The 14,846-nt window shown below is 40.5% G+C and overlaps 1 protein-coding gene across 2 annotated transcripts in view; it reads left to right on the forward strand.

Annotated features, from left to right (window-relative positions):
• Positions 1 to 5,955, forward strand: part of Nup37 (nucleoporin 37) — a 34,610-nt gene extending 28,655 nt beyond the window's left edge. For both annotated transcript variants that reach the window (XM_055627887.1, XM_055627888.1), the window contains exons 7-10: positions 177 to 358; positions 704 to 754; positions 4,628 to 4,721; positions 5,695 to 5,955. In XM_055627887.1, the coding sequence (XP_055483862.1) occupies positions 177 to 358; positions 704 to 754; positions 4,628 to 4,721; positions 5,695 to 5,808 (441 nt within the window). In that variant the 3' untranslated portion in view covers positions 5,809 to 5,955. The remainder of the gene's footprint in view (positions 1 to 176; positions 359 to 703; positions 755 to 4,627; positions 4,722 to 5,694) is intronic.
• The last annotated feature ends 8,891 nt before the right edge of the window (positions 5,956 to 14,846 follow it).

The raw sequence follows: 14,846 nt of genomic DNA on the forward strand, positions 1-14,846 counted from the left end.
TGTGTGTGTGTGTGTGTGTGTGTGTGTGTGTGTGTGTGTGTGTGTGTTTGTCTGTGTCTGTGTCTGTGTGTGTGATATATGTATGTTTATATTTCTTCTATAACATTGAATCTCTACTTCTTAAATTTGGCTAGTGAGATACATATGGAATTTCCTTTTTCCACCTTGTCTTACAGCTAATGGTTGCAGAGAAGAATGGAACAATCCGGTTTTATGATCTAATGGCCCAACAGGCAATTTTATCTCTTCAGTCAGAACAGACACCATTAATGTCAGCACACTGGTGCTTGAAAAACACCTTCAAAGTTGGTGCTGTTGCAGGAAATGATTGGATTATTTGGGATATCACGCGGTCCAGGTAGTTATTTAATCTATCTGTCTGTTACATTAAATAAGTATGTTGCTAAATGACCCATTGGGCCATTCTTCTACATGTAGGCCTCCATGTACAAGGAAAACAGGTCTCCCCTATAGAAGGAATTCTGGGACAGTTAGAAAAGAAGAAAGGTGTTCTCCCTATGATGCCCTAGGGTGGTTCTAAGTCATGTCTATTGTTTTCTATCTATTCCAATTGAGTGCTTACTTGAAATTTTGCTATAGCTTAAATTTATTGGACTTCAAAGAGAAAACACATTTAAAGTCTTTAAGTTCATCTACTTGAATCTAACACATAATTTGCAAAATGCAAACTCTTGTTTTTTAGTTACCCTCAAGAGACAAGACCTGTTCACATGGATGGCGCACACTTGTTTAGGTAATGTACCGTGTTTGTTGGAGTGCACAAATCCTTGATTTGGTGCTGTGCCACTGCCAGCAAAATTTCCCAGCCTCCCCTTTGCATTGGACTTTGGGGATTGGTTTCCTTTTTTGTCTGGTTGCTTTTTAAGGGTTGTTTTGCTTTCCCTATTAAGTAGTGGCTTTGTCTTTTGCATTAGGCAATCAGATTTATTTTTCAAGTACTTAGAAAATGTTTATAATTCACAGAAAGCATGTAGCCAGATTACCAGTGCCACCTCATAATGGGATGGATTATGCTTCCTTCATGTCCTGTGCTGACATACAAATGCACATAGACCCATGTATACAACAAATATCATTGTATTTTAAACAAATTCATGTCAAGTAGTACATGTCTGTAATATGCTGAGGTTTGGTTTTATTTTGGTTTGGTTTGGCTTTTTATTTAACTTAACATTTCTTAGTTTTTGTCATTTTTTTTTTACTTTTATTAATTACACTTTATTCTCTTTGTATCCCCCTATAAGCCCCTCCCAGTCCCACCCTCCCTCCACCTTCTTCACGCATGCCCCTCCCCAAGTCCACTGATAGGGGAGGTCTCCCTCTCCTTCCTTCTGATCTTAGTCTATCAGGTCTCATCAGGAGTGGCTGCATTGTCGTCTTCTGTGGCCTGGTAAGGCTGCTCCCCACTCAGGGGGAGGTGATACTGTGTAATCATTAAGCAGCCTTAGATAACAGGAAAAGCAAATAACCAGGCTGGAAACAGTGGGACATTTGTGATTTGCTGATTTTTTTCTCAAATATCCATAGTAAAATCATGGGGACTCCATTATTACTAAAAATGAAGTGTTTTCATCATAGTATTAAAATTCCATAGATATGGTCCGGAGAGGTGGCTCAGCAGTTACAAGCACTGGCTGCTCTTCCAGAGGACCCAGGTTCAATTCCCAGCACCCACATGGCAGCTCACAACTGTCTGTAACTCTACTTCTAGGGCTTCTGACACCCTCACACAGCCATGCATGCAAGCAAAACACCAATGAACAGAAAATAAAAATAAGTTATATTTTTAGTTCCGTAGATTATAATATAATCCAAAATTCAGAGAGCAAATGTATTTTTTTAATTTTTATTTTTTATATTAATTACAGCTTATTCACTTTGTATCCCAGCTGTACCCCCCTCCCTCATTCCCTCCTAATCCCACCCTCCCTCATCTCCTCCCATGCCCCTCTCTAAGTCCACTGATAGGGGAGGTCCTCCTCCCCTTCCATCTGACCCTAGATTTTCAGGTGTCATCAGGACTGGCTGCAATGTCCTCTTCTGTGGCCTATCAAGGCTGCTCCTCCCTCGGGGGGGGGGGGAGGGGGGTGTCAAAGAGCCAGCCACTGAGTTCATGTTAAAGAGTCCCTGTTCCCCTTACTAGGGCACCCACTTGGATGCTGAGCTGCCAAGGGCTATGTCTGAGCAGGGGTTCTAGGTTATGTCCATGCATGGTCCTTGGTTGGAGAATCAGTCTCAGAGAAGACCCCTGTGCCCATATATATTTGGTGCTTATGGTGCTCCTGTCCTCCCCCTTCTTTCATATGATTCCCTGCACTCTGCCAAAGGTTTGGTTATGAGTCTCTGTATCTGCTTTGATACAATGCTAGGTAGACTCTTTCAGAGGCCCTCTATGGTAGGCTCCTATCCTGTTTCTTGTTTTCTCCTACTTCAAGGAAGTCATGAAATTTGTAGGCAAATGGTGGAAACTAGAAAAGATTATCCTGAGTGAGGTATCCCAGAACCAGAAAGACACATGGTATATATTCACTTATAAGTGGATACTAGACCTATAAGATAGGATAAACATACTAAAATCTGTACACTTAAAGAAGCTAAACAAGAAGGAGGTTCCGGGGTAAGTTGATCAGTCCTCACTTAGAAAGACAAATATATGTATTTTAAATCAATGAATTATATATGGTTTGTGAGAACTCTAAAGAAGGCCTTCTCAGTGTGGTTTAAGCAGCTCTTTGGTATCATTAAAAACTCAGGCTCAGTGCTGGGAAGATGGCTTGCTGGGTAAGAACACTTACTGTGCAGGCTTTAAGACCTGATTTCAGATCTTCAGCACTTAACGTAGCATTAGGGAGTGGAGACAGACCCTACGAGCTTACCAGCCTGCCAGACTGTAAGGAGTGGTGAGCTTCCAGCGGCTCATTCAGAGATCCTGTCCTAAGGCAACAGGAAGGAGAGTAATAGAAGATACTGGTTGTGTTCCTCTGACCAAATATCTTAGCCTGGTGCCACATTACCTAAGATCAGAGGAGAAACAAGAGCACTTCCGTTTTTTTTTTTTTTTTTTTTTTTTTTTGGAGATTGCTATGGCTTCCTTATGCCAATTAAACCTCAGCCCCAAGAGTTGAGTGCAGCTTAGGGTGAGTTGTTACAAAGGGCAGAGGAGCTGTTAGACAGTTACTAATGTCTGAGACCAGCTAACTTACTGTCAACGACTTCTCCTTGTGCTTTCTCTGCCACACTGACAGTACTAGTCATTTGTTGGATGTGCACTGGCACTTGCTGAGGTACCTGAAGGCCTAAATATTCTCAGTGGTTATGTCATCCCAAGTGACTAAAACACAGTTTTAAAGAAATGTCAATAAATGGGGCTGGAGAGATGGCTCAGCAGTTAAACACTGGCTGTTCTTCTAGAGGATCTAGTGTAGGCATACTTTTTAATCTACTGTAATTGAGGTTTCTTATGCCTCTACCTGCTTTCTCCACCCCAGTCCTTTCCAACACCCCAATACCAGGGAGGAGAGAAAGAAGGTTAGTGGGGAGAGGAACCGTAGTTCTCTTTGGCTACTTCCTCCTGGTTAGGGTCATGGATTCCTTGGGACAAGTCAATCTTCATTTCAGGATATCTCCAACTTCTTTTTTTTTTTTTAATTTTTTTATATTAATTACAATTTATTCACTTTGTATCCCAGCTGTAGTCCCCTTTCTTATTCCCTCCCAACCCCACCCTCTCTCCCTCCCTCTTCTCCTCCCATGCCCCTTCCCCAGTCCACTGATAGGGGAGGTCCTCCTCCCCTTCCATCTGACCCTAGCCTATCAGGTCTCATCAGAACTGTCTGTGTTGTCTTCCTCTGTGGCCTGGTAAGGCTGCTCGCCCATCAGGGGGAGGTGATCAAAGAACCATGTCTAAGACAGTCCCTGTTCCCCTTACTAGGAACCCACTTGGAGACTGAGCTGCCATGGGCTACATCTGAGCATCAAACCTCATCAACAGCCACCAAGAGGCAGCAGGGGGAGCACTAGCAGCCCATGTCTTTCTTGGAGCCCCTCCCCACCCCTTTCTCTCTTTAGGCTCTGGCACTTTTTCCCTCTCAAAATCCTCAGAATTAAACTCTGCAGCTGGCAAAGATCACACCCCTATCAGAGCCTGCACGAGGAAAATATTCTGCTGCTGTAAACAATCTGAGGCGGGACCATATCCCACACCTAGGATTAAAACAAAAATATGTTTACAAATCGTAACTGAGTTTTAAAGACATCAAAACTCCCACTACAATCTAGGTTTGATCTCAGTACCCACATGGCAGTTCACAACTGCTTTGATCTTCAGAATCTTCATACATGGCCTTGTGTCTCCATCCATAGCGACTTATGTTAACCTTGCATAACTTTTTTTAGAACATAGTTCAAAAGTGAGCCTTTCATGTACAGAACGAGAAAGTATTCATAGCTAAATAAACTGGAGCTCTACTTGGAAAGTCATGTTAACAGCTTTAGGAGCATGAAATGACTGCTTTTGTACAGAAAGGTCTGGACTGTTTTAGAAGAACTTCTTGTCACCTGCAGGGCAGTGCTTACTTACTCTTACACTTTTTCTCTCACTTCCTAGGTGGTCTGCCATCAGTGAAAACTTGTTTGCAACCACTGGATATCCTGGCAAAATGGCAACTCAGTTTCAGATTCATCATTTAGGACACTCTCAGGTAATACAAAAATGTTTCATGGCCTTCATGGGTAGTTGTTTTTTTAAACTGGGTTTTTTTACTTTTCTATCCATAGCTCCCAAATTTGCAATTATTAACTAAAAATATTTATGTCTGCTATCAGCTTAAACTGAAAGATTTTTTTTCTTTTAATGTTTTAATCACCAGTAGCAATAGATTATTTTTTCTCAAAATTAATGTAAAAATTATATTTCATCTGTGCCATCTGCATTTTAACTTTCATTTAAGTATATTAATTTTGCTTTCTTGGTTTGTGTAGACTACAGAAATTTTTGATTATGGACTGTACCCATTATTCACAGGTAGACTAGGTTTTCATTCAAGTAAGATGCAAATGGATAATGTGTAATTCATCATTATTATGCTTCTCCTACAAACACAGTTTTTCAATATATTTCTTTATTTTATGTGTATGAATGTCTTACCTGCATGTCTATATGTGCACCAGATGCATGCCTGGTGTTCATGGAGGTTGAAGGAGGTTATTGTATCCTCCTAGAACTGGCATTAGAGGTGGTTGTGAACAGCTGTGTAGGGGCTAGGAATTGAACCCTGGGTCCTAGAAAAGTTCTCTAAGCCACTGAGCCATCTTCTAGTCCCATTTCTTACTTGTAAAAGTAGTCTAGGGGCTGGCAAAGAGTCTGCTGCTCTGTAGTTGGTTTCCTGCACATATTTCTTACAGGAGAGCACCTCCACTGTCTGTTTAAACTCCTGCCTGCTCTTGTTGCACTGATGAGATATCTCCTCCGTGATGCTGTCTCTGCCTCTCAAGGAGATAATAGTTTAATAAGTAACATCTCTTCCTATAAATAATGACAATTTTTCATCAACACTTACCAAGCACTTAAATGTAAAATACATTCCTTTAAAAAGAAAAGTAATGGGTTTTTGTTTGTTTGTTTTGTTTTGAGTTGTGGGCTCACTGCTTCTTAATTCCTCACGTATTTTCCAGCCCATCCTCATTGGTTGTATAGCTGTCGGATCGGGTCTCTCCTGGCACAGAACGCTCCCACTGTGTGCAGTTGGAGGAGATCACAAGCTCTTGTTCTGGGTGACAGAAATATGATTTTCCTCTGTATTTTTGATCTTACATTTGTATTTGTATTTTATATATTTTGGAGAAATCCTTATTTTTATATCAAATATACTGTAAATCTAGAAATGCCTCAGTTGTCTTTTCTGACAAATAAAATGATAGACTCCTTGAAAAACATTTGACTGTTGTACTTTGTTGTGTACCAAATGTCTGTGTACATATGCCCAAATACCTTTAAATACCTTGTAAGGGTTGAATAATCTACTTAACAACTATATATCCTAGCCTCTATACTTTGAGTGTATATACTTCTCCTGATTGTCGAGATAAAACCAGTGAGAACCCAGAAGTTAAGCAACTGGACACCATATTTGAAAATTGTCATCTTAGGCTTATGGAGTGATGTAAAAACAAAGTTCATTGTGTGTAGGGATCGAGTTTGGGACACAAGTATGCTGAAGTCGGGACCTATGTGTCTGATGGAATCATTTAGTATAACTGCCATCTGCTTATTAAAGGTAGCTATTTTGAGGAAAGATAACTTATAGATGTTTAAATGCAGTTTTGCCAAAAAGAGACTGGAGGTATTAACCGAAAAGGGAAGAAAATGCTGTTTCCAATGGTAAATTAAATATTACTATATAATAAAACATTTTCAAGAAATAAGAGGGATTCCTTCACCTCTCAGTTGAAAGAATAGTTCGCTATTACCCTTAGTCACACATAGGTCACAGGACACTTTTCAGCTTCTCATCTGTTATGCTCAATTGTATTCTTTGCAGTGGTATCATGGCACTCTTTCCTTAGTAAACCTGTTCTTTAAAATGTATTTCCGGCTGGACAGTGGCGGCTCACGCCTTTAGATCCCAGGGTTTGGGAAGCAGAGGCAGAGGCAGGTGCGTCTATGAGTTTGAGGCTAGTCTGGTCTACAGTGTGAGTTCCAGGACATCCAGGGCTACCCAGAGAAATCCTGTCTTGGAAAAAAGAGAGAGAGAAGAAAGAAGGGAAGGTGTTTCCATTAGACTAAAACAGAAGCCACAATCCAGCCTGTGATAGAGTCAGACCTTTTCTGTGGGTGGATGGATGGAAAAGACAGACTACAACTTGGGGAAATGCTCCTGGGAGTTGTTAGTCATTACTCTTGTTTCTTGGTGAAAAAAAAAAAACTTGGGTTCTGATATTGTGTGTTTCCTGGGTTTAGTTTTCTGTTTGTTTATAAATATGTCTAAGAAGGTTTTCCTTCTGTTGACATTTCCCTCAAGATGGCTTCACTCACAAACATCATAGAAAGAAAAAAAACGTGTGCTTATATGTTAGGACTTGCGTTGTTTGACACTGTTAAATAAAGTCGGGATCTCACAAATCTGCAGCATGTCAGAACTAATCCTATTCTTTCAAGATGATAAGGTCATAATGTCGCCTTTTCATGATCTGGCTGTTCAGAAATTTCAGTGTCTCCCTCGTGCCAAAACACAGAATGATATACTTGTGTTTGTTTCTTACTTTGATAATTTTTGACACTGAGCTAGATATGTTCCCATGGCTGTTTTAAATTTCATGTCAATACAGCTCTTTCATCACTTCCCCCTGGGGGGTTGGAGTGGGGGGTCAGCCCTGCCAGGCCACAAAGAAAGGATGCAGCCAGTTCTGATGGGACCTGATAGGATAGGGTCAGGAGTAGGGAGGAGGACCTCTCCTACCAGTGGACTAGGGGAGGGGCACAAGGAGAGAAGAGGGAGGGAGGGTGGGACTGGGAGGAGATGAAGCAGTGGGCTACAGCGGGATACAAAGTGAATAAACTGCACTAAGAATAAATCAAGAAAAAAAGGAAAAAATTGATGTCAGTAGAGAAAAAAAATGAAATTTGTTTTGTACATATGTGACTTGGTTGTTGTTGTTGTTGCTTCTAATTTGTCCAGAACCAGACTTTATCCCAGAAATGCTGAGGGAGTTATAAGACATTATTATGCCTCAAGCTACTTTTAATAGTTCTAAGAAAAGAACTATTCCAGACTATTTTCATCATTTTTCTGTAGTTCAAAAGTTAACTCAATTTTACCCAGCCGTACCTTTGCTCTAAGCAGAAGTATGCTTTCAGGTGGAAATGACTGTTTTGATTGGTTATGTCCTCAGTTTCCATTACAGGAGCTCAGTTGAGTCCTTAGCTGCATTCTACTCCAGTGTCTCTGGTGCTCAGTAACAGGGCAGGGCCAAGCAGTTTCTTTAATAGTACACCTTGCTGATTCAAAAGCATCTATATCTTTAAATGTAATTGTGCATTTAAAAATCTGAAACCCTACGACACAGGCTTAGTTTTCTTTTCTCCCTCCGAGACCTCTCATGTACCCACTCCACACCCCTGCTCTCTTCCAAATTTTGGCCTCCTTTTTCATTCTTAAACACCTAATACAACCTGCTCCGTCTGGGTAATGTTACTTGTATATACGTTTTCAGGGCAAACCATTTAGTATTGGATAACCAGTTGGCGTTCTTCCCTGGTGAAGACTGTTTTCCCACCATAAGCATTCATTAATTGCCTCTAGTTCTTTATGCAGGGTTGAAGCCTCCTGGGCTTTCTCTTTGTCAACTTTGACATGACTCTTTGTGTCCTTATCTAGCTCATGTTTAGGCAGTCACATTAGTGAGACATAGATGTAGCTTCTGAAATTACAAGGAGTCATAATCTCACAGCAAACCCCTTGGGGATCCTCTCTTACAATTTTCTACCTGCTCTTCCGTAATCCTCCCCTGATCTTAGGTGTAGCAATTGTGTTGTAAATGTATCCGTTGGAACTAGGTTCCACAACTATGCATTTTGATTATGGGTTTCAGTAATGGATTTCATCTGTTGCTAAGAGCAGTTTCATTGATGAAAGGTTGGAACTACACTTATCTGTGGGTAGAAGAACAAATATTTAGAAGGTAATAGGGATTATACTAGTTTAGTAATGTTTTATTTGTGAGTTCTCCTCCAGGGTCCATGATTTTACTGGCTCTAAATAATTGGCCAGATTTCCAGTACTAGTCATGATTTCCCTCTTGTTGAAAAGATCTGTTAGAGAACTGTTGATTACCACCAAGGTATGTATGTCACTACTGTACCCTTAAGGTTACCATGCCATTTCTGGTCATGATGGTTTATAGGCATCATAGCTGGGCAAGACTGTCAGTTGTTCCCCTCCTTTTGAAGCTTGTATAGCACCTCCTAGTACCATGAAAGCTGGTCCCCTCAGGTCGTCTGGGCCCTGTGTTCAAAGTACATGTTGTTTTCAGCAATAAGGACTTATCTCCCACCTCTGGTGGGCAATTGTAAGCCTATAATATTTGGACAGTCTCTAGACAACACTCACTAACAACTCAAAGGAAAGCTTCTCATGCCTAGTATTAGGGCTTTTGTTAGATAAAGACCCAGACTTTTTTAATTAGCATGACTTTATAATGAACATTTATTACCTAAGCACAGTAATACAATAAACCGTTAAACTATCGCCTTGAAGATCTCATTTTATGAAAGGGAAAATTCATGTTTTATGATGTGTTGACTGCCATGTTCAACATGAGCAGTGTCTATTGCACACGTAGTCACAGCCTTTATGGAAGGTGAAAGCATTAATCTACTTTCTGGCCTTTCAGCTGCTTGTAACTAACCTGGTAAAACAATTGCCACCCTGAGTAGGAACAGGTGACATTTTGTCTGGAAATTTCTTTGAATCAACTTACTTCCATGTATGCCTTTGTCCTGTCATTCTTTGCATTCTGGGGTAATTTTTGACCAAAGACCTTGGAGCTCATAACACTTATGAGCTTATAAACTCCATATGTACAATGAATAGTGAACAAAACGAAGGCTACCAGGTTTCTTGACCTTTGCATAACTTGACCTTCTTGACCTTTAGCATAACTCAATAGATGTATTGTTTATAAAATAAGAATTTCTACCATCTGCATTTAGAGTGCTTTATTGTCTCTATTTCAATGTAATAAAAGACAAAGCCTCTGGCTTCTTTCCTTATGATAGTGGTTAACTACACAACTTTGATCTTTCTTATAAACACAGCTGTCGTCCTATCATTGAGTAAAATCCAGACAAGATTAGACTCTGGCCAAAATGAAGGTTAATCTTTGCAGCCATCTCAAGTAAGAGCTTTCTAATACTGTTTTAGGAAATCTCTACTTCTGAGACCGTGTACAAAGGGAATAAGGTCTCAGACAGTCTCTAAAGGAAGCCAGAGTCTTTACCACAGTAATAGGAAAGTGGAAGGCAACCAAATTAGTCCATTTTGCTTTGTTTCTGCTTAGACTGTGATCTTGAGAAATGACTCTTCTTAGTTCACATCAAGTTTAAATCAAACCAAAATAAGTTACTTTTTACTGAACTTCGTATTAATTCTTTGGTCTTTCTTTCACTAATCCTAGTGAAAATTAAACGAATTAAACGAAATTAAACGAATTAAACTTCGTATTAATTCTTTGGTCTTTCTTTCACTAATCCTAGTGAAAATGAAGTGACTGCTCATTAAAATAGAACAGGTGTATTTTATTACAAATACTGTACTATGTTGTGGGTCATTCTCCTTATATATAAACACTAGTGCAAGCTATGCTATAAGTGCTCAACTATGCATCTCTCCAAATTGCCTGTTGCTGGAGAACATCTGTGGAAGTATCCCTCACCTGAAATATGTGGAGTTCTATTTACCTATTAAAAGTTTCCTGGGACTGGAGAGATGGCTCAGTGAATAAGAGTACTGTCTGCTTTTCCAGAGGTCCTGAGTTCAATTCCCAGGAAGGCTCAAAACTATGTCTACTGGAATCTGATGCCTTCTGGCCTGCAGGCTTACATACAGATAAAGCATGCATACATAAAATAGATAAATAAAATCTTCTTTTAAAAAAGTTTCCTGGTACTTGATTTTCAGCAAATCATGTGTACTTCTGCTTCCAAGGTCTCGTCACCTCCTGGATTTGCCTGACAAATGCAGTATGCTTATGTCTGAGGAGCAGTTCTGAAATTGTGAAGTATTTGCTGAGTCCTTTCTGCATCATGCCACCTAGATGCTACAATCCTAAGATGTGTTCTGTGCACATATACTCTTAGCAAGACCTTGGATCATTGCTCCTTAAACCTGCTGATGGAAAATACCTAGAACACAAATAATTTCGTATTATCACTATTAAAATCTTAAAAACAATTTCTTAGGGTACTGGGACACCCCAAATCAGATTTGCTTACATATTTCTAGAAGACATTGATTGAATGTGTCCTACTACCTCCTACCCCCAAAATTTCATAATAGAAAGGGGAAATAAGGCTGCCATTCAAGCCTTTAGTCTTCAGACATGGTGGCATTTAGAGCCCTTATTCAGAGATCTGGAGAAAGTTAAGATCCTAATGTTACTGCATTCTTCTTTGTGGATTTTCTGAGATTTCTTCTTGTATTAAGATGAAAACCAGGATACTTGAACCACTCCTGCCACAGAGACAAGGCTTTTTAAAGCAGGATAGGTCAGGAAAACTATTGGAGTCTAGCCTAGAAAACAAAGGTGAGAAATACTGGGCTTGGCTGGAAATACTGATATTGTTAACCAGTATACCTATGTATATTTGCCCGTTTCTTTTTAATATGGCTATTCCTCAGCAATGTGCACACTTTTATCCAGTGACTAGTAGGTGTCTTGCCACATTCTGTCTCTAACTCTCTCTCTTTCTCTTTCTGTGTGTGTGTGTGTGTGTGTGTGTGTGTGTGTGTGTGTGTGTGTATGTGTGCATGTGTGTTCGTGTTTGCTTCTCAACTTCAGGAAATAGCTCAGTTGTAGAGCATTTTCTAGCACATGGAAGGCCCTAAGTTTTGGTCCCCAACACTGAAAAAAAAAAAGCAGAAGTCAACACAGGAGAGAAGAATGATTCTCCTGGCCAACATTATGAACTACTTTCCTGAAGTGCTCATAACTTCTGGCCTAGTCATTTTGGGTTTTTTGGTTTTTGGTTTTTATTTGTTTGTTTTTTTGTTTTTTGGATTTTTTGTTTTGTTTTGTTTTTTTGTTTTTGTTTTTTTTTTTCCAGTTCTAGCAAAACTCCAACATTGTTTTGAAGTCCAGAAACAAAGCTTCAGGAGGAAATGTTGATGCTGAACTTCTAGGGTCCACCTGAATGACTATCTGAAGCTGTGATTCAAAGTAATCTGACTGCTTTCAGAAGTCCAGGTGCTGAGTCACTTACTGAAAAAGCCAGGAGAGATTAATGAAAATCAGCTGACCGGGGCATCATTCTCTACATTTTTTAAACTAGACTTTTTTTTTTAAAGAAGATTTATATATTATAAAAGGTGTGCAGAACTAAGCAAAGACAGGTGATGGAGGCTACCTTGTTTCTATTCCAAACAAATGGGTGGGTCTGATGCTGAATTCAGGATCTCCCAAATTATTTAAACTAGTGGATCCTAAATTGTTTGCCCTGCCTTGCCTTCAGGAGAAAGGCTTCCATGAAAGCTCTGGTGCTGCCTTGCCTCCTGGAGATCTGGCATTTCCCTGTGTCCACATTACATAGAGTCTTGCTTTCTTTTCTTGGTTAAGACAAATGTAAAAGGCCTACCTCTCCCCAGAGGAGTTAAACATTGTGACAACATTGTTGTAGGCTACTAGAGCATTGCTAGTGATGTCTCTATTGTAATCACCCTTTTAATATTTACTTCTCCTTTAAGTAAGCTAAGGTATTGGAGGCTTTGACTCCCTCACTGACAACTGTTAGATCCTTTCCTGGTGCTTTGGCTGCCTTGAGCAGCACTGTCAGCTAAGCAGCTAGCTAGATTGCCCTCACGCCAGCAATGGCCACTTGGAGGAAGCCAGCCAGTAACCACAGCTGCTTGCTATTAAATCATAACCATACCCCTAAAAGCCCTGTCCCAGTCACAATTGTTTTAAACATTTTGTACAGAGCTTTCTGCCATCAAAAAGCCCTTGGTCAACTCTAAGCTTGCTTTTTCTGCCCAGAGCAGAGGAAACACACTGCCCCTAATGGCCCAAGAAAAGGCCCCTGAGTGGTGCGAGCCTGGTCTGTCATTTCTGTGATAATTGCATACACCCCCTCTCGCCTGTGGAAGCACACTGTAGGACTCACTTTCTGAGCTGGCCAGAAAACTACCTCTCGTTCTGTCTCACAATGTGCAACATGAGGCCCTTCAAGGCTTCTCTAGAGAGGACTTTTCTTGCCTGCTTTTGATTATCACCCTTAGCAGAATGAAGAACGGACAGCAGCAGTAACAGTGGTAACACAGAACAGCTGGCAGGGAGGTTTCCCGGGAAGAGCAAGGCAGTGATAGTACATGGTGAGTGGGGCAGAAGCAAAGAAAATGAGGGATGAGAAGGAGTAAAGACTGGCCACTTCAGGCTTTGGTTATTGGAAGAGTCCCAGGGAATAGCCAGGCCTAAGGACCAAGAATCTTGACAATCCTGGCCTCAAGAGCTACAACACTTGTCCTTTACAGTGTTATAGGATGCCTGTGTACCTGGACATCCACAGCCTGTATGAGAGCAGCCTCGGAAGATATCCCCTACTTCAGCTTGGTGCTCAATGCAGCCAGAGATGATACCTGCCAGTGCTGCTAGTCCTTAAGCCCCAGAGCTAAAAGCCTTTAGCTTGATAGTGGAGAGCCAGAAGGAGCTATAAGCCACTGGGTCCAGCCTGTAGGCCTTGGGTGATCAGCTGGATTAGCCAGTACTGGAATCTCTTTCAACCTATCTACAATTCTTATCCAGTAGAGCAAAAGGACCTCAGCCAGCTGACCAATAACACTTTCAATGGCATTAACTTCTTTGTATCATTCCTCAGTCATCTCCTTCAATAAAAGTCCCATGAGTAGAAATGAGATAAGCTTTTTCTTCCAAAGCCCTCTAAACAAACAAACAAGCAGAATTTTTTAAAGGCCTGCAGAATTACATTGGGCTGTGTATTGTTATGCTGGGGACTTTCTGATTAAATGTCTTTAGGTGCCTTCCCTTGAGTTGACTGGCTTTCTAGAGAAGAAGCTAGTCTCCCACCAACAGGATATAAATTTCTGGTCCAGTGCTCTGAGTGGCCTTGGGAAAGCCAGATCACTCAGCAGGAGTCGTCTAAAACAGACACACTGGAGTAATTACACTGGAATTCCTTCACTTAACCAAGTCTCAACAGAGGGTTACATCACTCTCAAGGAATGGGGCCTAGGGAGGAGGATGAGGATAAGAGGCCTTTCATTCTTTCTGTGATTATGAACCAGTTCTGCGCACTTCTAACTTTTCATCTTAACATATGGAATAAAGTAAAAATGGGACCCTATTTCTCATCCTTTCTCCCACCTAAGAATTTATCCAAGGTAAAATTAAATTTCAGTCATCTTCTAAGAATCACCTACAAAACCAAAAGTAACTGCTTAAAATTCTTAAGATTGTTATTTTGAGTGAATAAATGTGAGTGACAGATATAGTCTCTACCCTTAAACTCAGCGTTCATTATAATTTGCTCAGTTTATTGCCAAAATTCACTATAGCGAATGAAATCTGGCAGTGTTTTCTATTTTGCCAGTGGGAGAAAGCTGGCCCGAAATCATATATTTCAGAAGATTACTGGTAGCTTGCCAGAGCTTTTAGCTTTGGATTGTTTTTTGTTTTTGTTTTAACTAGTCCTAGAAATTCCATTACTGAAATGAGAATGACACTGTTATCGGGAATGATAGATGACTGATGAGCAATCCTCACCGAGGATCCAAGAAGTAGCCATTCTTTCTGCTGACTTGACATCACAGCTTCCAGCATTATTTATTTATATTGATTGACATATATCAAACAACCTGTGTTGTTCTCTGACCAGCTGAGAAGTTCATAAATTGACAACCCTGTTTTGTACACACACAAACACTTTACTTATAGGTAGGCAGAGGGTAGTGGAGTTTTTTCACTCTCGAATTTTCCCTCTTCTGACTGGGAGGCTATCTTGGCTCTGGGGAGACAGAATAGGCTGACAAATGAAGATGTGGCTTAGGCTGATTGAGTACCAAGAGTTATACCTAAGTCGGGAGTTTGTGGAAAATAAG

The sequence above is a fragment of the Psammomys obesus genome, unplaced genomic scaffold (genome assembly GCF_907164565.1).
Source record: "Psammomys obesus unplaced genomic scaffold, mPsaObe1.curated_primary_1811, whole genome shotgun sequence".
Lineage (NCBI taxonomy): Eukaryota > Metazoa > Chordata > Mammalia > Rodentia > Muridae > Psammomys > Psammomys obesus.